The sequence below is a fragment of the Neodiprion pinetum genome, chromosome 4 (assembly GCF_021155775.2).
Source record: "Neodiprion pinetum isolate iyNeoPine1 chromosome 4, iyNeoPine1.2, whole genome shotgun sequence".
Lineage (NCBI taxonomy): Eukaryota > Metazoa > Arthropoda > Insecta > Hymenoptera > Diprionidae > Neodiprion > Neodiprion pinetum.
In genome coordinates this window covers 41,108,892-41,136,199 of record NC_060235.2, presented here as the reverse complement: position 1 = coordinate 41,136,199, position 27,308 = coordinate 41,108,892, and the positions used below count along the sequence as shown (strand labels likewise).

The 27,308-nt window shown below is 36.8% G+C and overlaps 4 protein-coding genes and 1 long non-coding RNA gene across 11 annotated transcripts in view; 4 read left to right on the top strand and 1 right to left on the bottom strand.

The window, feature by feature from the left end:
* The first annotated feature begins 247 nt into the window (after positions 1-247).
* On the top strand, positions 248-5,867 carry LOC124216578 (arylalkylamine N-acetyltransferase 1). Of its 3 annotated transcripts, none has more exons than XM_046621229.2 (4): positions 248-639; positions 2,887-2,975; positions 4,260-4,363; positions 4,475-5,867. In XM_046621229.2, exon 4 carries the CDS (start codon positions 4,640-4,642, stop codon positions 5,405-5,407), a length of 768 nt encoding a protein of 255 aa, XP_046477185.1. In that variant the 5' UTR covers positions 248-639; positions 2,887-2,975; positions 4,260-4,363; positions 4,475-4,639; the 3' UTR covers positions 5,408-5,867. The 3 variants fall into 3 exon arrangements, with proteins under 3 accessions (XP_046477185.1, XP_068991171.1, XP_068991172.1); XM_069135070.1 differs by having other exon boundaries at positions 4,251-4,363; XM_069135071.1 differs by lacking the exon at positions 248-639 and adding an exon at positions 792-820 and having other exon boundaries at positions 4,251-4,363.
* On the bottom strand, positions 3,986-6,527 carry LOC124216579 (uncharacterized). Its single transcript, XR_006882639.2, has 3 exons — positions 6,403-6,527; positions 4,217-4,417; positions 3,986-4,133 (listed from the first exon to the last, which is right to left on the bottom strand). It is a non-coding gene; the product is annotated as an uncharacterized lncRNA (long non-coding RNA).
* On the top strand, positions 5,996-11,435 carry LOC124216577 (arylalkylamine N-acetyltransferase-like 2). Of its 3 annotated transcripts, none has more exons than XM_046621224.2 (3): positions 5,996-6,134; positions 9,336-9,621; positions 10,471-11,435. In XM_046621224.2, exons 1-3 carry the CDS (start codon positions 6,085-6,087, stop codon positions 10,960-10,962), a joined length of 828 nt encoding a protein of 275 aa, XP_046477180.1. In that variant the 5' UTR covers positions 5,996-6,084; the 3' UTR covers positions 10,963-11,435. The 3 variants fall into 3 exon arrangements, with proteins under 3 accessions (XP_046477180.1, XP_046477184.1, XP_046477181.1); XM_046621228.2 differs by lacking the exon at positions 5,996-6,134 and adding an exon at positions 8,150-8,660 and having other exon boundaries at positions 9,322-9,621; XM_046621225.2 differs by lacking the exon at positions 5,996-6,134 and adding an exon at positions 8,201-8,660.
* A 2,891-nt stretch (positions 11,436-14,326) lies between these two features.
* LOC124216504 (uncharacterized) lies at positions 14,327-19,093 on the top strand. 3 transcript variants are annotated; one of them, XM_046621074.2, is made up of 6 exons: positions 14,327-14,683; positions 15,342-15,526; positions 15,598-15,785; positions 16,253-16,419; positions 16,504-16,704; positions 17,054-19,093. In XM_046621074.2, the coding sequence occupies exons 1-6, from the start codon at positions 14,679-14,681 to the stop codon at positions 17,070-17,072; spliced, it is 765 nt and encodes a 254-aa protein (XP_046477030.1). In that variant the 5' UTR covers positions 14,327-14,678; the 3' UTR covers positions 17,073-19,093. The 3 variants fall into 3 exon arrangements, with proteins under 3 accessions (XP_046477030.1, XP_046477028.1, XP_046477029.1); XM_046621072.2 differs by having other exon boundaries at positions 14,328-14,683; positions 15,207-15,526; XM_046621073.2 differs by lacking the exon at positions 17,054-19,093 and having other exon boundaries at positions 14,329-14,683; positions 15,207-15,526; positions 16,504-16,758.
* Positions 19,094-23,282: 4,189 nt separating this feature from the next.
* The window catches only part of CCAP-R (Crustacean cardioactive peptide receptor), a 49,698-nt gene continuing 45,672 nt past the window's right edge, over positions 23,283-27,308 (top strand). The window contains exon 1 of the mRNA XM_046621892.2: positions 23,283-23,519. The gene's annotated coding sequence lies outside the window, so the exon portion shown is untranslated. The remainder of the gene's footprint in view (positions 23,520-27,308) is intronic.

Genomic DNA, 27,308 nt, shown 5'->3' with positions numbered 1-27,308 from the left:
AATTTTAAAGTCAGCGTGCTTGAATCAGGGTTGTTTGTGAAAGTAAAATGAAGAATGATTGGAAAAAACTTTGGGGTCTTAGAAAATTCAGTTACCACCTAAGTGTGCAATGGTCTTGCATGTTCACAAAGTATCATTCTCAGACCTCAGAAAAGCATTCTTGCAACTAACTTATATCTGGTCAGCACTGCACCGTTCGGTTTCTTTTAAAACTAATCGTGTTGCACTGACGTAGATAAAGACTAATTAAGAGTCTCTTCAAAACTCCCACTTTAAAACCAAACTAATGCAAGAGAGAATCACTTTAGACACCAAAGACCACAGAACAAATCAAGACTTTCAACCATTCGGAACGAACTTCAAAATAACGAGCAATCCAGATCATTCTAGATTACAAAACGCTCACACTTAGAACCATCGAACAATATTGTAAAACCAAACTTCGAAAATCAATTCAAAGAACATCTCATTGTTAGTAGATGCGTATTTTAAATTAAAGTGTTCTGTAAAACGAATTATTTCAATCTCGCGCAGTGATAATTGGCACGATCCACAAAAACATGGTTCTAAATTGAGACAAGCTGAACAAGGAATCCACACGACCAGGTCATCGAAGTTCGTGAACCTAAACACTACAAGGTTTGTAAATCGAGCTTGGAACGTAACATGGCTACGAGAATTCTGCGGGTCGGTTCGGGTTGGGTTGAGGAAAATATATCATGTATTATATTTTCGTATGGCATGATTATTATTGTACGCCCAGTGCAGTGCCGGCAATAACAAGTAACGGCAGACGGGAATAATTACGTGTTAGTAATAAGTATGTATATGTAACCTAAGAAGTCGCCGTTTACATAATACTTACCTGAACAATTTTTTTGTAAAATTTTGGTAGTTAAATACATCGTCACAGTGTGTACGTATAATTTATATAGATAACGATAGTTATGTCAATATGATGAAAGACGATACATCTTTTACTGGAAATATTAATGTCTCATTATTTACTACTATTATTGACTATTAAGTATCTTTCCGATATCACAAATATTAGGTAAGTTGGGTTATCTACGATTCGGGTTTCTCAAAGATTTTCGGTCTTACGAAGATTCCAAGTTTCCCGAAGATTCCGGCTTTTCAGGCCATTCTGGGATTGCCAAAAACCCGATCCGACATAAACCTATTAGGCAAAATGAGGCGAATAGCAAAATTAACCGGTAAAAAATTATAAATTGGTGGAGACCTTTATTTTGGCGTACTTTTGAAGATAGTAAAAATCCTGACCTCCATCTCTAGGGTTTGATCCGTCATCTTGAAAAAAGTCGTTTCAATCCAGATTTTTCGGGTGGAGATCAAAACTTGGAAGGGTCAGTATTGCGAATGGTCGATATATCGAAATTTCAAACATGTCAAAATAGAACAACGAAAGATGAATAGTTCGAAATTTTTGGCCCCCACTCGTTTTTTCATCATATCTCGGTAATCGTCGATCCGATTGCGATAAATGTTATTATAAAAATTAAAGCTTATCAAATTTTCTATAAAAAACATAGAACTCATTTTATTCGTATCTACAATAGTATCTCTGATTAAATTTTCGTTGGTTGAAACAGCCAATGATGACAAGATGCAATTCATGGAATGATGCTTTTATTACGACGTTTCGGCAGGACCCCGCCTGCCATCATCAGGTTTCTTAAAAAAATATTATAGAGAAAATTACAAAATTAACTAATTTAAATTAGAAATATTTTACAATAAAAACTTTCAATTAAAATTTGTATACATAAATGCCGTTATTAGTTTTAGTTATTATGCTGTCATAAGATAATAAAATATCATACACCCACATTTCTAGACATTCCTTAGCTCAACAGTTGTTGCTTACATGGTGTTACAGAAGGAATTGACTATCCGTATGTCATTTTGACCTGCTTAATGTTAGTTATAATAACAATGATATAATGTCGTACATTTGCCTATATGATTGTTGTTATACTGGCACTTTGTTCGCATGACCTTTAACACATATGTGTTTTGCGATATTATAAAATGTCTACGTAAAGGTGACTTAGATTATCGATATCTGTTCTTTTGTTTACAGTATCATTTGTTGATGCGTGTATCATTTCTTTTACAATTCTTTTATGCCACTTAATCTCTTTGTCTAATATTATTACGTTTTCAAAATTGAACCTGTGTCCTTCAACTAATGCGTGATACGCTAATGCCGATACGTAAACGTCGTAATAAAAGCATCATTACATGAATTGCATCTTGTCATCATTGACTGTTTCAACCAACGAAAATTTAATGATACAAAAAACACAGTCACGAACTTCAAACATCAATAGTATCTCTGTTATACATCGTTGAACACAGAAACAAATTTTACTTGTACGCTGTGCTCTTGGATCTATAATATGCTTCTACGCGTTTAAAATATCAATAAAAAAAGTATTGGCTACATTTAAAAATTTTCCGTAACTAACGCCATAATAATGACTACGGAACAGTGTTTTTCAACAGTTCCTGGTTATACTTGCGCCGGCTGCGTAACCTTAGGCTTACTAGGTCTATTTTTGCTTGCTAGCTCATGGAAATTTCATTGGGTCTATTCGACAATCGACAACATTCGTTCCGCGTTTATTTCCAAGTTCAAAAGTGGCGCGGTAATGAGAAATGCCCTGAAGTTTGGGGTTCGAAAAAAGTCAATGGCCGTCTTAAGGGCCGTTGATTTTCATGCAATTAAATCTTGGTCACATCGAAGTAAAAGTTGACGAGATCGAAAATAATTCTTACATGTTTACTCTTGATGTCGTTGATCTTTCAACGATCAAGTCTTGTGCTATGTGACGTTTGATGGCAGAATGTTTTATTTCACAGTGCCTGAATTCAGAAACGAGATTTACTTGGAGTTCCGTTGACAAACTCTGATCACAAATTTAATTCGGTGTTGATATCGGGATTCCACGGTGAGTATTTGAATAATTACGGAAACTTGGGTAGCTTAGAACTCTGCAAATAGGCTCGAAATATGTAAAGCGAAATGTGCAGCACTGAGTGCTCACTGTATCGAACATAGTCAGGTGGATCAATTAGAACTAACAAAGTATATCTTGCTAATTTTTAAATTGGTTTGATGAACTGTGGAGCACTCGATGATGCTAAACGCAGAGTTAGTAGTCTTTCGAAGTCTGAGTTTATGCTCATGTAATCGGGTAAACTTGGCTTAACGATCTATAGCACCTTCGAACCATCATAGATCTTGCGCTGAAACTGTTTTAAAATAGCTATGATTTTGTTCCAATACAATTCTCTGCATTTTGAAGTTGTCAAGGTCTACGAAAAGTAGTTTATACATCAGAACGAGTAACACATAAAGTAAAAAAAAATAGCGATATCCCCTCAAAAAGCATCTCTGGCGCAAAAACCTTTCACCAAATACATTAAAAATGTGTTCTCATCCTTTATCAATAAAGATTCAAATCACGTACTACTGCCAAGTAAATGTCTGTTAATTCACAATAAAAGCATGATCGAAACTTGAGCCTCTGTTTCCACATCTCTAACACTGTTGCCACACTGGGGTCAGATTAACCATAAAATTATACAATTACAAATGATAATGAAGTATGAATAGAAAACAAAATAACTCGTACAGTAATGAAAATCCAGAAAAAAACGTCATCCGGTTCGTACAGACAATATAGAGATCAGTGTTTTTGCACCAGAGGTTCTTTTTGGGGTAATTTGATTTACGTGTGTAGAGTTCTCGGGGTGGAGATCGAAATGAAAGGAAGTCAGAAATTGACATTTCGGCCCTGAGGGGGGCTCTCGTCAGAAAAAGTATAAATATGTTTTACCATTAATAAAAATATCATTTAGGATAACAATGAAATATTAATTTTGAGACAGATATAAAGAAGGACTCACAGTTAAATACTCTCAAACCTCATGACTGACGTGAAACTTTTAATGTAAGAAAATTTCAAAAAGCAATACAAAATCGGTGGACATTAAGTTATAATTCATATCGTCGTTAATATCCAATCATCGACCCTCATCCGAGTCGTAAACAAAGTCATCAAACTAAACGATGACGAAGGTTACGTTAGCTCTCTCATCCCAATCTAAAACGATCCATAGCTCGATTAATATAATATGCTTACTTGTACTATTTGGATTATCAGGATTTGATTTACTTTCACCATACCAGATGCCGCATTGCAAAGTCTGTACACTTTCAGTTCCAACAGGCTCAATTTAGTCCGGAATTTGACCACCGTAAGAGCGTCTTGAATGACCATTTCCGAACCTAACCGCTGCAGCGATCTTGTACAGTATTACATAACGTTGAGAGGTGAGTGATGCATAAGCCCGAATCCATCTCCAAAATTCAGTTACGTATACAATTCTGTAATCCACGAAGGTCTCTTATCTTATCGTCAATTTTTGTAATCAATTCACGCAGATTTGGCTGGTGACAAAGGCAGTAGTTTTGCGAAAAATCATTTCACTCATTATCGAGTGTGTTAAGCTTGCTTACATACGGAGCCGTGTTCTACTGCACCCGTGAGATTTGATTGGTTTTGAAAAGCTCACGAAGTGGAAAATCGTGGCCGAGTAATATCAAGGGATGGCGATGACCATGGAATACCTAAAACCGTATCCGACAACGGCGTCGGGTTACAGAATCGAACTGGCCAAACAGAGCCGACTACCCGATGTACTGAAGTTTATGAGTGAAAATTATCACGAGGATGAAAAAATTGGGAGAATGTTAAAAGCGGGCTGCCAGACGAACCCGGACGAGGAGGAGGCGGAGGAGGAGGCTGAACGCGCTCAGGAAGACGACGACAACCTTGTCACCGCTGTTTACGAGCGATCACCTTGTCTGATTGCCGTTCAAAATGGGACCGAGGAAATCGTTGGCGTTATTTTGACTATTCTGAGTCGGCGAGAGGGTGAGGATGAACGGAACGGTGCAGGAACGGCGGAGCTCTTCAAGTCTTACACGTTCAAATCCAAGTTCGTCAAAGATTACTACAGCTACTTGGCAAAGATGGACGAAGAAACGGGTATGCACCAAAGGTATCCGGATGCCGAAGCCGTTATGGAATTCTTCGCAATCGCGGTTCATCAGGATCATCGCCGGAAGGGACTCGCCAAAGATTTGTCCGAGACTGCACTAACGATTGCCAAATGCATTCCGGGACTCCGTGTTGTGTTCGGCTATTATTCTTCGATCTACTCGAGGAAGGTCGCCGAAAAAATTGGAATGGTTAATCTGTTCGATTTCGATTTGTCGGACGCGTTTAAGAACGACGAGGGCGAGCCCGTGTTTCGCGACGTTGACGGAGACAGCGTTGTTTCCGTCATGGCCTTGGAAATCGACCACGCATAATTTGCTTAATTTTAATATAAATATGAAACAAGGCCTAGATTTTTAAGCGAAAAATACCCATTGTGTCAAAAACGATTTTCCGAATCTTTCATTTCGGATTGTATGAGAAAGAAATAATCATAATACTAAATCTTTGAATACCCTCGTTTATTTTGCATCCCCGCTTAAAAGACAATTCATTCCTTCTTGGTACTCGGAATTCGGTTCTTTGAACAGATGGAGTCACTGATATATTTGGGTCAATGCGATTGCTCTACATTCAAATGATAATGACGCCATTACGTATGAACACGAGGAACTTGATTCGAAATTTAAATAAACAATTTTCAGCCAAACTTTAACGTTTAGAAGACAACTCACGAAATATTAAAGTACATATACTCAAAATATAGTATCATATTTGTCGTATAAAATGTAAATTACAAACTTATTTCATCTAAAGCAAGTATGTTTACACGTATTTTTTTTATTTTTTTTTTTCTGCCCTATTTCGAACTCCGCTGTAAAAGAAAACTTATAAACCATATTTTTGTGATATAAAGTATCGTGTGCACCATCGAGGCAAAGTCTTTATCGCCTCGCGTATTTGCAATATTCGTCTTCGGTTCGCGCACGCGCTCGCCTACGGCTCATATTGCAAACACGCTCAGCGTAAAAAGACGTACTTTGCTTCCTTGATGCACAATCTGCTATTGTTTATTCACCTTGGTCTACGCGGTGAACATTGGTAAGTCTCATTAAAAACTGCAAGTTTTCAAAATCATTTTTACACGGATTCAAAAACACTTTGCTCCTAACCCAAGTCAAGTCAAGGCACCTGACATTTGTAAGGGTGAAATTTTTCTTTAAAAACAACCACGTAATTCAGATGTACGTAAACAAAGGTGTCGTATTAACCAACTTCAATTTCCGACCAATGAATCATCACTTGGAAATTCCCGCTGGGAGAATGACATCATGATAAAATATCAACCGTAACAATTATAATTACGTACCTAACGAAACTTGCAGGCTTGCTGTGATAACGTCACAGTGACATGGTAATAAAAACGTCAGCAACATCGTAAAGTGACTCCTTTAAATTTGGTTAGAAATTTTGTATCGAGTTCCAACCGCTGCATGGCATTCCGGTTTTCAACGTGTAACCGAACGGTAGAAAAAAAAAAGAAAAATAAAAGTAAAATATCAGCGTTTCACGTCCTTGGAGATTTATATAGACGCTAATTCCATTGCGGTGGTCACAACCGGCTAACGGCTATTTTTAAAGAGCAGAGCCTTCCGCAACCTGCCGCCTCAGAATGAGTACAACACCGATTTGCTCCAGATACACGATGTGTTTAGGCTAACGTGTACAGTAGAAGCCTCACAACTTTCCGTCGTCGTGGTTATTGATAAGAGTGGAAGGAGAAATCAGTCGGAATAAAAATGAATCATATTTACGATGCTGCAATCACGATATATTTCATTCGGTACAAATGAGCAATGTCATTATCACGGATGAAACCGTCCACCTTGAGTTTCACACTTATCGCGGCGGTGTGTCGAGAATTTTCAATTGTTCAACTATTTCTACTGATTAACTAATTGAAAATCCCGTAATGAAAACTATTGGAATACCAAGTAGGCGCTTGAATCTGATTACCTAAATTTTTTGTAAATTTTTGAAAAGTCAATAGTGGGGAAAAAAGAGGTTAGTAAAAGCCACGTGACCGATGGAGGGTTGATCTTAAAATGAAAAGATTTGAAACTCGGACATCGGTAATGCGTGCAAGTATCACGATTAGATTCAACAGTGTTAATTATAAATCAGTATTTTATGTCTGTGTAAAAATCTTCACTGAGAAATAAGTTTACACAATTTTGTATAAAAATTTTGTACCAGTGTTTGCGGGTTCGACTGTATGATGATAATTGGACGGAAAGCGTCACGAGCGATGAGAATTTCGTTCGTCTATAGTTTACAGTCTTGGTAGCATCTTGACGTTACGTTAATTGAAGGGAAGAAAATTTGAATTGTGATAAACACACACGCTTTACACAGCTAGGATAACGAACGATATATAAGGATTAATAATTAAGAAAACGAGGTGTAATTTCGTGTACTTGGAAACGTACAACACGCGACAATATCGATCCATACACGCGATAGTGATGTAACAAATCGAGTTGTAAACTCGGAATACATTACGCTTGAATGTATTATAACGGACGTCTCAAATAACGAACTGTGGTGACGAGATAACGTCACGACGAATCACAAGCACAAGCTCATTGTGAGTTCATTGAACCGAAGAAACACTTTCTCGCGTGACACACTGTAGATATATAATATAACTGATGATGTACAGTAGAACCTGGATTATCCGATCTAATTGGGACCGAGTCTAGTTCGGATGATCAAAAGTTCGGATAACCGTAAAGCAATTTTTATCTCGAGGTATAACAATATTATACAACGTAAATTTAAATCGGTTGCTCGACGTTTTTTAACGAGCAACAATGTATGTTAGCACCATTTTAGCACCATGTATTTTTTTTATCGGATAAATCAAGTCATGGTTCGGATAATCGAGGTTCTACTGTATCAAATTCATTCACAGCTTTTCGCCAAATACCGTTTTTGCATATCTTTTACCAGAACTTCGTTGCCGTTGCTGTTGTTTTTGTTTTATCGTAAACGACCGAGATCCAACAGACGCCTTGCACTCACAATCATGGTTCGAACTTGAACCAAATTTAACTTGTGCAACGAACACAGCTGTGTTCCAGTCGGGGAACCGAAGGTCATTCATAATGTCAAAATGTGATAACATACGTAGGTATTTACTTTCGGTACGATATACACACGAGACGCCTCACTCCCACCACTCTTGCCTCACTGCAAGTTTATCAAGTGATACGAACCGAGCCCGGAGTCATTCTGGAGAATTTCGTTGGCAGGTTGACTCAAGAGCTGTGCAGTTTCAATCACATACCGTGGAATTGCCGATACTTCTGATTAATTGATTTAAAATTATGGTCTTCTCATACTAGAAAATTTTGTTGTACCGGTTATTGAGTAGTAATTACAATAAACGGTTTTTGCTAATGGTAAAACATCAGTGCAAAATTGTGTACATCTGATACTTTGAAGAAGACGTCGTGTTTTGTTATATAACACTTCTACGTCGAATACACTGTAACGCGGTTGGAAAGTTTTCACTCGTCGTTTTATTCTTCGTCTCAGACTCGTAACTACAGTGATCATAATGAGGTTTGTTTGTTTTTTTTTTTTCTCTTTAGATAAGATCGCTTTATATTCGTTCATTGGTGTTTTGTTTCGAAAGAGAACTTGTACGCAGGGAAAATAAATTACAAGATACAATCGAAATGTTGTAATAATTATCCGTATTAACGTCGCTAATTCCGTCGTCTCGTGATCAGTTTCGAAAAATTAAAATTCATATTTGAGAAAAATGTCACGGTGGTTTGTATGAATTTTTACCCCACGTCGCACAGTATGGCGGAGTTTCGTAGTTTCGGCAAATTGAAAAATTGCAAGATAACAATAAAGGTCAAGAAATGTTCTCCAGTTCACTCGTGTCTGTGTAAAATCTCGTAGTTTTAGAGGAAAGAGTTTCCATGAAGTCCCAGAGAGTCCATTTACCTGCAAGACTATTTACTTTAGTACGACGATAGACTGCGAGAGAGAGAGCACAAAAAACAAAAAACAAAAACAAAAAAAAAAAAGAACAAGGAAAAGCTTTCAAGCTTCTCTTTGAAATGCAAGGAAATGCGATTTTCCGTTGAACTTTCCGTGGTTATACAATTTCTCATACCCCGGAATGACATTGATCATATATTTCAGAAGCTTTACCTTTCTAATAAAAGACCATAAATGCGAAAAATTTTACTAGAACGAAAACTCGCAACAGATTTTTCTTCTCAGCAACCGAAAGAGAATGCCATCTTATCGGCTATGGGGTTCGACCGAGGATGGCGAAGTCGAATTCGAGTCATTGACCACCGAGACACTCGAAGATGCTCTCCAGATGCTAAGGGACTCCTTCTTCAAGGACGAGTCTATCTGCCAAGGCGTCGATCTGCTTTCCGAACCCGGAGCTGCGGACGAGCTTATAGAATTGTGCAGACTCAGTGCTAAGGACGGAGTTAGCGTTGTAGCAGTTGAAGTCTGCACAGGACGAGTAGTCGGAGTTTCATTTAATAAGATTCAGGTGAGTCCTTTTATAATCGTAAGGAGCGACGATATTCGGTCGTCGTCATTTGGTCTGAAAACTTGTCGAACCGGTTATCCGTTTTTATTTGAAAGATTTTTTTTTTACTTCATTTTCGTTGGGTACGATTCGAGTATATACACAAAAAATTTCACGACGATCCGACAAATATTCTACAAGTTACGCGCTTTTGCAAAAACGCCCCGGAGCGTTTGAAAGTGCTTTTGAAACTTTGAAAGCGCTTTTCTCAAAACTATGCTTTGAAAGTCGGTGAGCGAGACTTGAAAACGGCTTAACTGATCGGTATGAAATTTTTACACAAGCTTTATAAGTATATCTTTCAGTTCCTGATCAAAGGTTTTTTCTCGCCGATAAATATTTTCCATTTTATAAACAAACCAAGGCGAATATTTTTATGGAAAATCGAATTTTTTTTTCTGAGAATCCACCGTATTGTTAAAAATTAATATCTTGCTTATTCCTTCGATCAAAGACCAGATTATACCTTGTATTAACCGAATCTTTTTTGTTTTTTAATTTCGAATGATCCAGTCAGGTGATATCTTGCTCAACGTAAGACGCCTTTTTTTAGAGGCTCTATAGCGGTTTTAAAAATCATTATTTTTACAAACAAAAGATATCAGAACGAAGTTCAATGCTACCCCAATATGTATATAAATTTCTATATTTATAAGTTGAAAAGTTTCTTCGTGAAAAATCCTTGGAAATTCGCTATTTTGTCGGCCTCTTGACTAGGTTTAACCCCTTAACGGGTGTTGAAAAGGAAAGTTTAACAAACTTTGGAGTGCAGGTAGCAGTGTTACGATTATTCATTGCGCTTCTTTTCAGACGCTTGCGGTTCCCGGTGTTAAAGGATTCTTTGAAATCTTTGCGGAAAACTGCAAATGCGACTCGTCTCGAGAACTGATGGACTTCATGGTGGACGTCGACTCGAGGCTGAACTTGTTCGAGCACTACAACGTTGACACTTTATTGGAAGTTATGTTTTTAGGCACCGCAATTTCGCATCGGCGACGGCGAATCGGCGAATTGATTGTGGCAGCTTCTATTGAACTAGGAAAACAGTTGAAAGCTGGAAAAGACGTTAAAACTCCTGTTGAAATTCACGGTGTCGAAAGCATCGCGAACAAGGATGCAACGCCTAAGCTTTGCTCCTTGATTTGTAGCTCTCTTTACTCTTATAAGATTTGCAAAAATCTCGGATTCGACACCCTCGTCACCGTTTCTTTGGCGGATTACGAATTCAAGGGGAAAAAATACGTCGAACGAATACGCGACAACAAACAAAAGTCCGCATCTCTTGTTGCTAAGCGGTTGTAATCAATTTTAATTTTCATAAATTATACTACGATAATTATACTTGGATTAAAAAGTGGATCAAATATGTGCCGATAATATTTACGGAAACAATGTGAATTTCTTGTTTCAAAAAAAAATTCCTTTCCGTACGGAAGAAAAACGTATATTTTAATTTTTCAACTGTAAAATATACTATTTTTATCAATTACCGATTGAATGACCTCCTCCACCTCTGATTTAGCGCTTTTAATTCGTATTACTTGCATTTGTGATCGTAATATCGCTGAGTTTGGTTAACTGAAGACGGTACAATTACAAGTTTCATATTTTACGGCTCTTCGAAAGTTGGAACTACTTAAGCACGTACGAAGAGAAGCTTGGAATCTTATAATAATTCATGTATAACATAGCTGTTGAATTATATTATATAAAATCTGAATTGGTAATGCGTCGGAGAATGTAATTTTATTTTTAAATATACTCGTTTAAAACTTCTCATTTTTTTTCACCAAGGGTTAAAAACTATTTTAAAAACCGTGCAGGCATACCTTCGTGTTTTATCTGCAGGAGTAGCATAGCAAGGCGGGTTCTACACGCAGTTTCCTGTTACCGACACTTACTGACATTCTCCCCAGACTCAAACCCTTTTCCGCGATGACGTCACAGTCTGCCGTACCGACTTGAGGTCAAAACCGTGCAACCTTACCGACAGTTGTATCGGTCGTCAGTAAAAATCGCACTGCTTTGCCGGCAATTCTTATCGGTAGAAGCTCAAAATCATGCTGTCTTACCGACAATCTTACCGACCGAGGTCAAAGTCTGTAGTGCTCGCCTGCCAACGGTAGAGGGCGCAGCGGGGGCGAGAACTTTTTTACCGTCCCGCATTCCTTTCCCACGATAGGACTACTGATGTGTAACATTAACCACTCCAAATTCCTTTCCTACGGTAGGACTGCTGATGTGTAACATCAACCACCCCCACATTCTTTTCCCACGTTATCAACCACGTGACATTCCAAAATCAATAGTTCCGAGAATTGTTTTTTATCCACTCGGATATCGGTGATGTGTAACATAAACCACCTCACATTCCTTTTCCACGTTATCAACCATGCGACATTCCAAAATTAATGGTACTGAGAATTGTTTTTCACTTACTCGGATGTCGGTTTGATATCAAAGGTCGACCGATAGCCGCGGTACATTCAGATCCATCGATCTGGGGTGTTGGGTTACTATCGCTCTAAGAATGCTAAAAGGTGCGCGCGCATACACAAACATACGTATTTAATATCAACCACGTGACAAGGGTTTGAGTCTGGGGAGAATGTCGGTAAGTGTCGGTAACAGGAAACTGCGTGTAGAACCCGCCTTGCTATGCTGCTTGCAGGCTGTTGCTCAAAAGTTAATATCTTGGGCGAATTGTTTTCAACAGGTGATTTCGGTATTTTTAATCACATCCGATGCTCTCTAATTACGAACAACCGTACTTTGGTTGTTCTCCATTTTTAGTTGGCTTCAAACTGCGTGTTTACAGTTAAGACTCCCAGAAAACCTTAACCTTGAATCATCTCCCGTTGACGCGATTCCACTTTTCGACGCAGTTTTTATTCCCGATCGAAATACTCGTACAGACCAACAGCAGTAAAATATTGTTGAAAATTCTTCACATGCGACGAGTTTTGAACGACTGCATATCGAATCTTTCTACAAAGATATTTCACTTTAGAGGTGAAGAGATGCCGATACTTTGGTAGACGTTTAGTTGTTGACCTCGTCTCTTGAACTGTGAAAATAGCAAGCGTGTCTGATTTTCGTTTATGCCGTAAAAGATTATGGTATATGATTGGAAATACCGTCGGTGATTAGAGGTTTCGTAAGAGAATACAAGTGTTGGCTCAATAAAGCTTCGTCAGTAAAGTAAGTATATGTATAGGGCATTCCATGACATCACGTCGAAGATTCTACGTCGACGTCTCGGATTGGCTTTACCGTTCCTTTTTTGAAAGTAATCGGTGTATCAGATGTATGATTTAAAAACTTGAAAAAGAAAACTCCACTTTCTAAGGTCTGAAAAAATTTAGCAGAATCTAATAAAATATGAGCTTTCACGTTCATTCTAATGTCAAAAATGCAATCCAATAATATGATTCATTTTTTTTTTTTTCACTTTTCTTATTTATCTTTCGTAGTTATGAAATCTCCATTTTGTAATAGGTGTGAAAAATGTTGTTACTTTTTGTAAGATTATTGTGAATTTTTATCCGATTTTAGAAAGTGTGTTTTTTTTTTCAAGTTATTAAATCATACTTCAGCTACGTTGCGTCGAAAAATTCTGAAAAAAATTGCAATTTTGTTTTTCGTCATGTACTTTCATACAAAAAATCATAAAGCCAGTCCGAGACATAAAAGTAGAGTCTTATCACATATAACAGGCATACGGTATTTCCCACCTTACTAGTAAACATGCATTATTGAAGAGCATAATTTTCGAAGGTTGACTGCACAAAAGTAAGGCGTATAATGAATATTTTATTGCGAACGTAAACACACGACAAAGTCGAATGCCGAACTTGTCTTGTAATTTCTATTCAGATGAATAACTATTTGTTTTTTGTTGAAAAATCGCTTAAACGTACATCCCAGTAATTAATTTTCGCGTATCGTCGATCCTTTGAATCGATCTGAATTGCTGAAAAATGGGACGGATTAAGAGGGATGTTTTGCTTCCGAGTGAGAACCTTTTTTTTTTCATATTCAACACAACCAACAGCAGAAATTCTATGAATATTGAAATTTTTCTCATCCATTCGCGCGATGACAAGAGTCAAGAGCTGCAGTATGGGAGTGCCGATTCGAAAGATGAATCAATATTGAAATGGACGAGAGGCAAGATCAGATATTGGAATTATATAATACCTACTCTTATGGTCACATCCACGCTTTCTTGAATTTCAAAGTTAGAATGTGTTAATTTTGAACAAACAGTTGCAATAACCGGTTAAAAATACCCGCAGGATTACAACAGTGGGTATAAAAGTTACTTGTTTAATTATACGTTTCTGTGATTTTTTTTTTCTCTCTCCTTGACAACGATCACAACGTGCGAACTGAATGAAATTTACAATCTCTGTTTGCTGCGCAAATGACGTTACTTTGGGTTTACTGTATCAGTAAAAATTTTATACATATTTTGCTTGTCATTCTCATCTGGCTGAAAAGCTGCGTTGCTCTGCGGTAACCTGAAGCTGCTTATTTTCTTGACTGACTTCTGTCGGTGATATAACACTTATTTGCATAAAAGAAGCCGGCGACCAATACTAACAGCGACTGGTTATTACTGTGATTAGAATTCGTCTACAATTCCGACAAATTGTTATTTCTCGACCGAGCGTTGCACAGTGAATACACGTAACGTCATGAACGTTCTTAACAGTGCGATTTCATTTGTTGCAGTAAAAACGATAACGATATCAGTTAAGTTAAGATTTCTCAACAACATGTGTGTGGATACGCACGCGTAGGTTACGCAACTCAGCCAGTAAATACAGTACCTGTATAAATTTAAATTTCGTTTATCATTATTGAAAAACAACGTTTATCTATTGCGCATTGTGAAGATCGAAGTTCAAGTCATTTTGATACTGATTTATACCAGCGAAGGACTCACAACTTTATTCGCGAGTGTGATTGAACAGCGTTCAGGCGATACTGTTCCAGAATATTTGAGGTTATAAATGCGGTAAGTGAAGGGCTATTTATTTATAATATTTGCTAATTCAAAGTGTGATAATTGGATGAAAAAAATTGTGAATAGAAAATTGATATTGATTAACTAAGATATTCTTTTCTATCGAGTAACGAACTGGTAGTTGTTTCGGCACATTTACTTACAAGGAAAAATTGTAACTTCACACCTTTAGGATTGTCTAAAACTTGGCATACTACAATAATGAACAAAACATGCTTATATTTTGAAAAGTGGGGTCCTTGAGAGTGATTAAAAAATTGCAAGATAATGTATTTTTTTATCTTTGTATTGATACGTTAACAATACCAACTATGACTTCGTATACATTTACGATCTAATGCATGGATTCCTTTCAGTAGTAGGTTAGCGGTGATAAGATTATTATTTTTATCCGCCATTTATATAGAAGATTTGTTGACCTCAATCTATCGCAGTATTAGAAAATAACCAGTTGAAATCGTTGGTAACTGTTGAGACTGTTAATCGACAGAAGTTTATCCGTAACCCTTATTAGGACATCACAGTAGAAACGAAGAGAAAGCTGTATTCGAGAAATCTTGAATTTTGATAAAACTCGTCGAAAATCTTTCAATCCGAGAATGGAGGGCGATTACAGTGAGAAGTACGTCGATTACATAAACCTCTCTAGGCTTTCCTGGAAGCGTCCTGAAGGTCCGAAGCGTGTTTGGCGGGTCGTTGACGGTCGGAAAAAGATGCCGAGTGGAGAAGTACCGAGATTCATCATCCAAGAGGTTCCTGAATCGATGGAGGAAGAATTGGTTGATTTTATGACAAAGTACTTTACTGCCGAAGAAACGATAACCGTAAGCCAGAGTAGGTGAAAATTACGTAACCGGGACCTGTTAATTTGGGCGAAATAACACTGATTCTCATACATCGAATAGAATTGCTGAGCGACCCAATTGCCATGAAAGAAATTCGTACGTTATGGAAAGAGACGCTTCGTCAGGGGGTCAGCCTCGTTGCTATCAGGGAGAATTTCGAATCCGATAAGAAGTCTGAAATTGTTGGAGTCAACGTTCTCTTCGTTTGTACGAATGAGGACGAGGATAAATTGACAAGCGCGATAGAGGTGGGATTTTTTTTTTTACTTTTAACAACGCATATTTTCCGGTCATTGGGTAGACATCCGGATTTTGCGGGTGGTAGTCAAATTTTTCAAGGAGAAGTCATTTACAAACACAGCGAGCTATTGCGAGTTAGAATTAGTCAAGTGACATGGATTTTTTTTATGAAAAATCTGTGGAATAATTTTTTTTTTTTGATATTGTTCGTAAAAACGAAGTGTTTCGAGTTAAAATTCAGTGTTCTAAAATTTATTCCGGCGTCATGGGGAGTTTTTCCATTCAGATGTACGTAACTCGTTTCGTTTCACAAATCAGTAAAACATTCCGAACCTTTGTAGAATCAACTTCTTGTTTGAATACGTTTTTGATCCAACTGTTGACACGTTACAAATTTTGCATACATTACAAATTCCCTCTTCATTTCCACGTTGATTCTCAAAGTCAGTGATTCGATTATTTTTTTACTGCACAGGTACGAACGAGAAAAATGAAGACCGTGATGGGAACTCAATTCCGGTTAGCGGCTGAAGTCGATATGGCCAAAATGTACGGAGTTGACAGATACCTTGGTGCATTTGGTCTCAGCGTGAATCCCAGTTACAGAGGGCAAGGTGTTGCAGACGCCCTTCTTCAGGCACGGTCAGTAACAGCGAGCATTGTTAAGTTTGTTAATCATGTGGAGATGGGAAAGCAGGGCTACGTTCAAATCGATTTCACTTTCAGCACCGACATTGGCCAGGCTTATCAGATACCCGCGACAGAGACAATTTTTACGGGTACCGCATCCCAGATTGTGGCTGCCCGGAACGGTTTTGAAGTTCTGGTTGAGAGAAAGTATACGGAAATCCTCGACGACGAAGGAAATGTCGCCTTTCCTGGAGTTGAGCCGAAGTTCATGAAAGTTATGGGAAAGAAATTATTGAAGTAAACGCTGTAATATTTTTTGCTTTTTGTGAAAAAGAATACTTCGGTTGTTTACAGTTTTTTCCTAAGTGTTAGCTTGAAACTATTATACTTTGTATATCTATATATGTATTCACATACACACACAGACACACACTATACCATACACTAGTATCATATAAAATTCGTTCCTGTATAGCAAGCCTAACTAAGAGCACGTTTATTTATCTATCCCAATAATCCATGCAATCTATCTGACAATACTAAGCTTCCTACCGACTAAAGATATTTTATTTTTGAAGTACGTTTTCATACTCCGCGATGAATTCAAACGATTGCACTCCTTACCTGGGACAATGCGGTTTTACAGGGTAAACGTTCGCGTCTAACAAGGATAGAAAAGGAGGCTTGAAAAATAGGAACACGTATCGGTCCACTATCATCCGATGTGCAGAGAAAAACACCGACTTTATTTTAAGTATGCACGTACAAAAATGTGATTATCTGGTTACTCTGATTTCTCAAAAAACAAAGAAACACACGAACTGGGGCAGGGAAGATTATCTGGTTTTTATATTTTCAGAGCAGTGATATTGTGTTGTACCATTTCGTAAATTCTCGTTATGTGATCTAAGAAAGGTGAAAAGTGAATAACGATAATGCCAAGTTATTGGCACAGCAACACATCAAGACGAGTTAGGTAATGAATACTGTTTTACTTCAAGTTTTAGCAACGCGCAGGCTATTCGATAACCTTTTATCGCCTCCATTTCTTAAACACAAATTTAACAGGCGGTAATATCGTCCGCAACTGAAGACAAAAAAAAAAAAAATATTTCTATTCCGCATGGTCTTGCAAGTTCCAATTAAAGCCAGTAGAAATCAGACGCGTTAGATTAGAAGATGATAGAACAATCACCAAACACGAAAGTTAAACAAATGAAGTCACTGAAATTCATCTTGAAGTCGAGCAAGCAAATCTCAACACGATCGCTCGCATGAAAAAATGTGTAAAAGTAATGGTTTCATTTCTAGACACAAAAGAATCTTTCGAACAAGAGACTAGAAGCTGAACTTCGATATACTCGTATACCGGGTGTTTTCGAGGCGAACGATGTTTCGCCGGTAAGTAGGCAACCGAAGTTACATTTGAGAGACTGCGTGACAGATGTAACAACGATTGCCTATCTGCCGGCGAAATGTAAGCAGTGTGGTGAAATATTTATCGCAAAACTGATCTTGGTAAACTAACTGAACGGTTTATTCAATTTCAACAATTCCATTCAGTTTACTGACTATAACTCTCCATGTCATATCAATCAAAATTTTCTGTTCATTTAGCATCTGATCAGACTATAACTTTCGTGTTAAATATTTGATGTAGAAATCCCTTTTGAGCAGTAATACAAAGCCTTTTAGTTGAAGTAATAAACAACGCATTTGAAATTTTAAATAAAAATAAGAAGGCTGAGTTCAAAGCTTATATCGATACCAAAATTGTAGTGAACCGGAATTCGTTCTCTGACACACTCGGACCTTCTACATGTCAGTAGAGATCCTCATAATTTCAACCGTCAATGACAAGGTTTTAGTTTATAAAAATGTTTAGAAAAAAAAATGTATAAATTCAAAAAGTTGAAATCTTAAAATTATAAGACAATCTATCTACTACATAGTATAATTCCAATTACCTTGTAGTTTTCTCTCTTTTCATATCATCGATTAGAGTTTCACGACGAACCTCTTCTCTTTCTAATATCTCCCTCAAATTTTCTTTTCATCGGTACGATCTGATTTTGTACATACAGATAATATTTAAATGGATTAAAGTATTGTGAATGCAAAACAAAATACAAGAAAATCTGAATTTCGAACAATGAAAGAAAAAGAAAAAATCGTATAATGTAATATACGGCAAAAAAATGGAAAGCAGATATAGATTCGGCGCATTAAAACCTTCATACATCTATAATATTTTTTTTTAATTAAAGGAGGTTTTCGTTGCAGATTTGGGTTACTTAAGATATCCCGTGAGACATTTGCAAATATAACCAGTGTCAATTCATTCATGGTGGAACATTCAGATTGGATTTTCACCAATATATTCGCTATCTCGTTAGTTTAAACATTTTTCACGATTGCAAATTTGGAGCTAATGATTGACGTACGTCAGTCTTCATCCTCGGAACATAACGTAAAACAGGAAGAAAACGACAGAAATGAGAAAATCGTTCTTCATAATATTTTGCCGATCGTTCTTCTTTCGACTTATTTCTGGTTGAATTTTTCCATAAATCAGAATCGCAAAGAAAGTGAAGCTAGACAGCTAGGAATGGTTGGGATAAAAGAAAAAAAAAAAAAAATTTAAGCAAATCTCGTTTTAGCCAGAGAATAAAGATGCAACCGCTTTGGGAGATGGAGCGAATCCCTCGGGTGACGAACGTTTGGCGACGGACCAAAATGATTGTTGAAAAAGGTTTGAGAATTGCGCGGAGTGAAGGAAGTGGGATTCTTCAAATAGAAATTTACCTCAGCTCTGTATCTTCACTGTCGCTCTGGAATTTATCGTCCAACTCTGAAAGCGTTCAAATATTTCACCCTTCCAATACCACTTTTCTACCACCGATGTGTTATATACTCACCCCGGTGTAGTAAATCCACATACGACAACTCCAATTTCAGTGGCGACAATTCTAATCGTAGAAAATAAATTGTGAAACAGTTCATTAGCAATTAACTAATCCTTCCAGTTACAATCGCCAAATCAAGTGTCTCCGAATTCGTTCCAATAACGGCAACAGATTTCAGACAGATTTCTAAGAAGAGCACATTAATTCGGTTTCACTGCTGATGGGGGTTGAAAATTTTCCATGAGTTGGACAACCGAATACAGTTATCGAAGAAGAAGAAGAAGCAAAATGAGAAAGATCGCTTCACCTTGAACTTGGAGTTTTTCTTAGCTTTTAGCAAGTTGGTTCCGACTGTTTCTCTATTTCTTTTTCATCTCTTTTTACGCGTCCCCTTCTGTAACTGACGGGGAATAAATTCGGCATTCTCAATTGAAGGCAGAAATATTCCCACTCGTAGGTAGGAAGGTATGTTCCATAACAGTCCCCCTAGGGCATCACCTCGAGTGCATAGCGATGTTGTTCAATTATTACAGTAACCCTCTACTAGGCAGCCTTCGAGCCCTCTGAGCGTATCCCTTTCGTTCGATCCTTTGTGAAATTCATGAGCGAAGGAAGTGCGCCGGCGGCTTCTGTTTAGACTCGCTTCTATGAACCGTGAAGATATAAATTTTTATCGGAAGGAGAAAAAAAAATTTGATACACCGTCGTAGGTACGTAGAAACGAGTCCTTGCGAGAAAAGACTACAAAGTGAAAGCTGTTATGAGGAGTCGAAAAAAATGAGGAAAAAAATAACAAGAATTATTAAACAATTAAGAATTTTTCATCGATTTTTAAGTCTGTGCTGAAAATGTATTCGCTAAGGAAATTGTTCCTACTTTAGCATATTAGATGGTTTTTATAAATTACGACGCTGAAAATAAACGTGCTAACTTATTGCTTTCGCCGTTTTTCACCCCCGCTATTCGGCCCGTCTCGCCCATTTTTTCTTAACGTGAAACTTGTTAATCCCATAACTGTACAATATAAACGAATTAACGAATATTGATGATTTTTTACCGGAATAGGGCTATAATAAATCAATGTTTTATGACTTTTTCTTTTTTCCCCCCACCCGCACACCTCTTTGCTTGTCAAATAATTTCGTCATTGGTCTACCAACGAATAGATAAATTTTCCAACACTTAGAGATTTGATTCGATTTCAATTAAAGTGTATTTATTTTTTTTTTTTCTCATGTCTTTAGTTCTCTTTCTTCGTTCCCTCTCGTTCAAAGTTTCTTCGCTTTACTCCTATTTCAAAGTTTTAATTTCGGCAAGTCCAATTTTATCGAGGGTATTCGTATTCAAATTCAACTTTTAAAAGAACAAAGGACAAATAATACAAAAATTTCACGTTCAATAAAGGTTTCACTGGCTTGAAAAAAAAGAACGATAACATCATTAAACAATACGTACATACATTTGTGCATTATATATGTCTTATATAATATATATATTATGAACATGACTCGCTTCTATTTCAAGGCGATATTTGTAGCACCCTCTGTGGTCAACGACTGGCAATAACACTTTCCAGTTACAAGCTTAATGAGAAGCTGCCCCAATTTCACCGGAAACAACGGTTACTGTCTCCATTTCGACGTGAGTATTTTGAAACGAAATAGCAGCAGCAGCCGAAATTCCACGAGCTTGGCGACTTTTTGCCACATGTGCGATTCTAAAAAGAGCGGTGAAAAAAAAAAAAAAAAAAATGAGAAGATGCAAAATGAGAAATGAAAACTACTTAAAGAATGTGAAAAAAAATCTCAGCGTCCTACAACGAACGTTGAATTATATATACTTTATTAAACTGGAGCAATCAAAGTACTACAATTTGTGTGGGCTGCTCGCTAAAGCAGTTTTCGTATGATGTAAACGATTGAAAACGTGATTCCCAGTAATTTAATACGCTGTAAGAAGTCATTGAAAGCTCGGAACGCGTTTATCGTTTGCATAATTAACAGCTGTTGTACATTGGTGTAACATATACGTTGTAAATGTCATGTTCACGTTTTAATTTTTGGACACTTCCAAGCCTAGATTCGGACCTCTCTTCAAAAAAATTAAATCTTGGCCAAGTGCGTGCGCTAAACGGAGAGCTCGGAATTCACTAACTATATTTGGGCCTGACAAATATTGTCATAATTAAAACATCAATTTTCATCCTCCCAACGCTTTTGTTCAAACAAATAACATTATTTTCAGAAACCGAAAGAAGCCCTGAAAATTTCGAAATGGTTCTAAAATAAGTAACGTTTGAACTGGAATCAGTTTCAGATGGCTCAATGTTGATCGAAATTCCTCAAAATATCTCTAAACAAATAAAAATTACTTAAACTTGTGACTCTGTGAACTGACCTCATAAAGCTGCTATAAATTATTTACGATTGTCCAAGATTTTTAAGTATAACTAAAAAAATGGTCAAAATAAGGAAGATTAATTGTTAAAATTAGCTCGGAACAACTTGAAATTTTCTAAAATTAGCTCGATCGATAATTCCTGTTTTCCCGACAAAAACTGCCGAACACTATTTTATACTTTTCTCATCTACCGCGTAATAGAATCGTTTCATATTTTAGGAAATAATAGAATTTTGGTTAAAGGTTGAGTGGTAGCTAAACGAAGTTTAAATCCTAGATGGAAATACTTCAAGTATACTTGCAATTGATTCTCACTCACTTTGAGGTTAGTTATTGTGCCATATTTTCGTTACTGTATCATCGGATCACGAATTTCTCTCAGTGCCAAAAAACGCGTGATCATAAACCCTTCAATTTTACAAATAATTCCCAGCGATTTCGTCGCTCAGGAAAAAAAAAAAAAAAAACTGTAAAAAACGATTTGTTTCCTCGATCGATATTTCCTGTTTTACCATTGACATCCCGTTTTTCTCCTTTTTAGTAATATAGTCGTTTCAAACGTTGGGAGATGACAGAATGTTTAATTGTGTTTCACGCTCATTAAGCGAAATTAAAAAGAAAAAAACGGCGGAAACACTTCAAATGTTATACTTGCAGCTGATTCTTCTTAATTTTGACGTTATGGTCCGCTGATGTAAAGTAATGTTCACTAATGCCCTCCCTTTCCGTCTAACTTGTTTCGGTCTGAAAAAAATGCGATCCGACTTTATACGAATTATGTGACAATGACTGGCGATGCAGCCGACGTGAGAGATTGGGAGTCATTTTCACATAATTCGCATAGAATCGAACTCGCATTTCGTTTCGGACCGAAAACAAGTTAGCCAGAAGATTAAGGCATTAATGAATATTAATTATGTATGTACAGTGAAATGCATAAATGCCTTAATCTTACAGCTAACTTGTTTCTATCTGAAAAAATGCAAGTTCGATTCTACATAAATTACGTGACAATGACTGGCGATGCAGCCACCGTGATAGATTAGAAGTCATTGTCACACGATTCGTATAGAATCGAACTCGCATTTGGTTTCGGCTAACTTGTTTTGGTCAGAAACAAAATGCGAGTTCGATTCTATACGAATTATGTGACAATGACTGGCGATGCAGCCGACGTGAGAGATTGGGAGTCATTTTCACATAATTCGTATAGAATCGAACTCGCATTTTGTTTCGGATCGGAAACAAGTTAGCCGCAAGCTTGAGTCATTAATAGATATTACTCTACAATTGCACCCCATACTTTGTATCCTAATCGTCAATTTTTTTTTTTCGCAAAAAATACGATCAGCCGGATTCATCGTTTGTAAGACTCGAGGGTCCGTCACGACCTTAAAGTGAGCTTTACCGTGGATACGGATGTCGTCGAGGAGCAGGCGCGCGACGACGACGACGACGCCGGAGAATCAGAGTCGCGCGTTAGCGTTTCGTTGGCGAGAAAACCGCGAGAAGCGGCGCGTGGTTTCAGTGGCATTTCGCGCGTCGTTCAAGTCGGTTCTCCACGCTCCTCCTTCAAGTTTGCCGGTTCCTGGAGGACGTGAAATCGCGTCGTCGCGGCCCGCCGAAATTTATTCTTCTCCTTTCAACAACCCTGCGTCGGGATATTACCGCTGTTCCAATTGTGTAGCTCAATATCAAGACGCGATACAAAAACTTTCACCGTAAAATCAGATTAGCCGCGCCATGAATTTTGCGGATTTATTATATTCAAAATATACAGTATTTTTTATCGATTTTACATGTTAGGTGAGATTCAGATATACTTACATTATATATATATATATATATGCATATAAAATTACACATGAGGGTAAATTATCATCCCTTGATAACGCAGTTATATTTTCCTCCTGCGGAAATCGGCACCGAACAATTTTTCTGAAATATCTTCTTCAGCTCTCTGCATTTTATAAGGGGGTTGTTTCTTAAATATGTATAATGTACAATTTTCTTTTCATTTTTGTCATTCTTCATTGTTGTCGATTCTTCGGTTTATTTTCTCGAGAAAAGATAGTAACAATATATTTTTCCTACTTTGTCAAGAATTTTTGTCATGTTTTGCACAATTTTCCATCTACATGTTGGTCGTACTATTTTTTATTCTATGTTTCCTGTTAGAAAGCGATAATAAGGAAATGTTGGTATCTTTTCGTGGATTTTTAACTTCTCTTACTTGACAGCTATTTTCTTTCTGACGAATTTCTCTGAATTTTGGTGTACGAGCTTGACGAAATATGTCTTGAACGCATTTTTCACCTGCATATCTACATTGTTTATCAAACACTTTAGATCTAACTTTATTATAAGCAAAGTAAAATTGGTCTTGCAGAAATTATTCAGAGATTACGAAAATGAAGTTACCTGCACAATCAGTCGACTTAACTAGATTTGAAACAGTGTTTATAGGTTGAATTTAGCGAATTCATCAACTTAGACTAACAAATTTTCATTAAAATCGGTTAAACGTCTTGCTCGGATTCATCAAAGAAATAAAAAAAAACATACACGACTCTTGAAATTGATTGACATTTTATTCTGTCACAAAAATATCCAATCTCGCATGAATTTCGCCGAAAAATTTCATATGAATCATGAAACGTGGGGAAAGAATTCATGTTAAGAAGTAATCAAAAAGTTTCGAAGAAAAATGAGTCCGAGTCTATCGAGAAAGTTAAAAAATTTTCCGTGGTTATTCTCATCCGCAGACTTCTGCAAATGTATATAGATATCAGAGTGTTTGAGAAAAAAATATTTTACACTTTTCTATCGTCGCACCTCCCAAAAAGTTTGTTTGGATTAAAACAAAGATTCTGTAACAAGATAGCGTTCTACGTTTTGTGGAAGATCGTGCTCAGTTGATTTTTCACATTTTTTTTTACATTTTTTTGAATTTAAAACATGTTGTCAGATACGCTTTTCAAACATCCACTGGATACTTAATATTACAACCGTCGGTATTCTTTGTGAACTAATTCGATATCACGATTGATGTAAGCAATAAAAGAAATTTATTCACGATACTTGTTAAATTTGAGAAAATGTATAAAAGCAAAGAATCAACTGAGCGCGATCTTTCCAGATAACGTCGAGCGCTCATTTTTTAACGGAACCTTTATTTTAACTTGAACAAACTTTATAGGGGGTGCCATGGTGGAAAATTGTCTAATTATTTTCTTCTGTAACACCTTAATAGATACGTAATACAGAATATTTTTTTGTACGGATCCACCTTTCAGTTGAGCATTTTTATAATTCAAGCTTGTTATTGTCAAAGACAAATTTATACACGGTTTCTTTGAACAATCATAATCTTGTCGATCAGTCATATACAATCGGTAATTTCGCGGTGGAGCTTTGTTTTAACGTTGCAAAGTGAACAAATTGTTTCAAGGAAGTCACAAGGGACATATTTTGTTCAAATTTTCGGATCTACATTAATGAAATATTATGTCGTTCACGGGGGTTACATTTATTCGTGCAAGCGAACAATCGACGGGAAGTTCATTAAAGTATAACATATACATCTTGGTTTTCTGTAACCGTAAAGAATGCTGATCAGATATTCATCAAAGCCTTGTACAGGTACTTTCGCATTGTTTCTGATTGCGATCTCAAGAATCCTCTTTAATAATCCAATCATCGGAACACGAATAGCGAATATGTAATACATATAAGGTATAAATGTGATCGGTGAAAATTTATTTGAAATACGGGTAAAAATGTGCTTTAAAAATAATTGTACGAGCATTATTGTCGGATAAACAATGATAACGATTACTTTGAAAGATTTAGAAATATCACACGGAAGGAATAAAATGAAACCCGATATATTGGCTTATAAAATCAATGCTTCGAGATGAAATTGAAGTCTGATTAAGAGGTGTGGAGAAAATAACTAACTGCGGCGCTCGATAGGGAGACAATAAATATCGCAGCAATATGCACAAGGTTTTCTAAATTAAAATGCAACAGTGCTGCAGGTGCAGCTGGTGCAGTTTTCCTATAATTGAATCTGCCACGGAGGGCGATTAATTCTTTTCTCACCCCATGCATGGCGGTCGGACCAAATCTCTTGATTTAATTTCAATGCGGGAAAATTAAATCTAAAATTAGTATAGACGTATAATAATGGGTACTGCCGAATATAAAGTGCTTTAATAACATCTTGCGATCGAAATTCGAGCCTCGATTTGCGTTAGATTAAATTGGAATTTTCGATTTCATCCCATTAACTTGATTCTTGTGTTACGTTTATCGAACGTACGTCCGAAATGTCGAAATTTTAAAGAATGACTAATGTTGTACGTGATATAGGTAGAGTAATGAAAAATTGTTAATTAGAACGAGGCATGATCAAGAGAAAGAAAAAAAGAAATAAAAACAAAACTAGAAACTATAAAACTATCAATAATTCAGTTTTGGGTTTAAATTTTTTTTTACCTTTTTCGTTTGTTTGATACGTTTTAATTGCTAATCGAACGGTGTAGTAATTTGAGTTAAAATTCCGTATATCAGTGCCGCGCCATTGGGAAAGAATGAAAATTTTGTCGATACAAATATTTTAAATAATTACGATAATTGCCGGTGTTATAACAGAGCAATTGCACATAATTGTCAGCGAAGCTTGCTGCACGGCGTCGCGGATCGTCGGATGTGGGAAAACCGTTTGTAATACATATACACCCGTGTCATACGTGTATGCACGCAGTCACGCATGCACTTTACTATTATCAATCCGACGGTGCACTAGATTTCGTCGTTTAGATAAACGTGCCACTATCCCTAGCTCTATGGAGTGTTACACGTATAGTAAAATTGGAATCGTTTAATTAAGGGATCATCGTAGTATAACGGGTCGAAATATAGCTAATTTTCGACGCTTCAAACACGCTAATCGGTCAGATTTTTTCTTAACGTCAAATCGAAGCACTCGCGAAGAGCAGAGAAACAAATTTTTAAACGTTTGTTTTTATTTTGACAGTATTTTTAGCGGTTGAAAATGTCTTCGAACAAAATGAGTGAAAAGATCATTAATCAGTATGAAATCCACTATCTTGCGATGGAGGTATTTTTATTTTTTATTTTATTTTTTTTTTTTTATCAAATTTGACAAAATGGCCGCGGTTTGAGAAAAAAAACGTGTCAAATTTAGACTATATTTTCGTTTGTAAAATTATGAAAATGTTGAGAAGAAAAAAAGCTTCCGTAGGAAGGTAAAGAAAGGTGTGAAGAATTTTGTGTCCAAATTTGAAACGGATAGCTTGAAAACTTTTAGTTTGAGAGTGCGCAACGTTTTGAAAAATTACGTTTCTCTAAAACTAAAACTCAAGCATAGAAGGTTTGTTATTTAGAGAGGAAGTTTCATACAAATATGTGTCTAACTTGTCCAACGGACCGTGGCCTAACTATTTTGCATTCGGGTTACAACGGCAATGTGAAATATAATTCAGAGCCGAGACTTCTTGACTATGTTACTTAAAAACACATTAAGACGATGGCTTCAGATAATATTCAGTTCGCAATTATTCACTGCTG

What these genes read in the sequence shown, in the direction of transcription:
- LOC124216578 (XM_046621229.2), top strand. Translation starts at nt 4,640, where the DNA reads ATGGCGATGACCATGGAATACCTAAAACCGTATCCGACAACGGCGTCG.
- LOC124216577 (XM_046621224.2), top strand. Translation starts at nt 6,085, where the DNA reads ATGCACAATCTGCTATTGTTTATTCACCTTGGTCTACGCGGTGAACAT. An exon ending in GGTCTACGCGGTGAACATTG is followed by an intron (nt 6,135 to 9,335) that starts GTAAGTCTCATT and finishes TTTTCTTCTCAG; the next exon opens with CAACCGAAAGAGAATGCCAT. An exon ending in TTTCATTTAATAAGATTCAG is followed by an intron (nt 9,622 to 10,470) that starts GTGAGTCCTTTT and finishes GCTTCTTTTCAG; the next exon opens with ACGCTTGCGGTTCCCGGTGT.
- LOC124216504 (XM_046621072.2), top strand. Translation starts at nt 15,292, where the DNA reads ATGGAGGGCGATTACAGTGAGAAGTACGTCGATTACATAAACCTCTCT. An exon ending in AACGATAACCGTAAGCCAGA is followed by an intron (nt 15,527 to 15,597) that starts GTAGGTGAAAAT and finishes TACATCGAATAG; the next exon opens with AATTGCTGAGCGACCCAATT. An exon ending in GACGCCCTTCTTCAGGCACG is followed by an intron (nt 16,420 to 16,503) that starts GTCAGTAACAGC and finishes TTTCACTTTCAG; the next exon opens with CACCGACATTGGCCAGGCTT.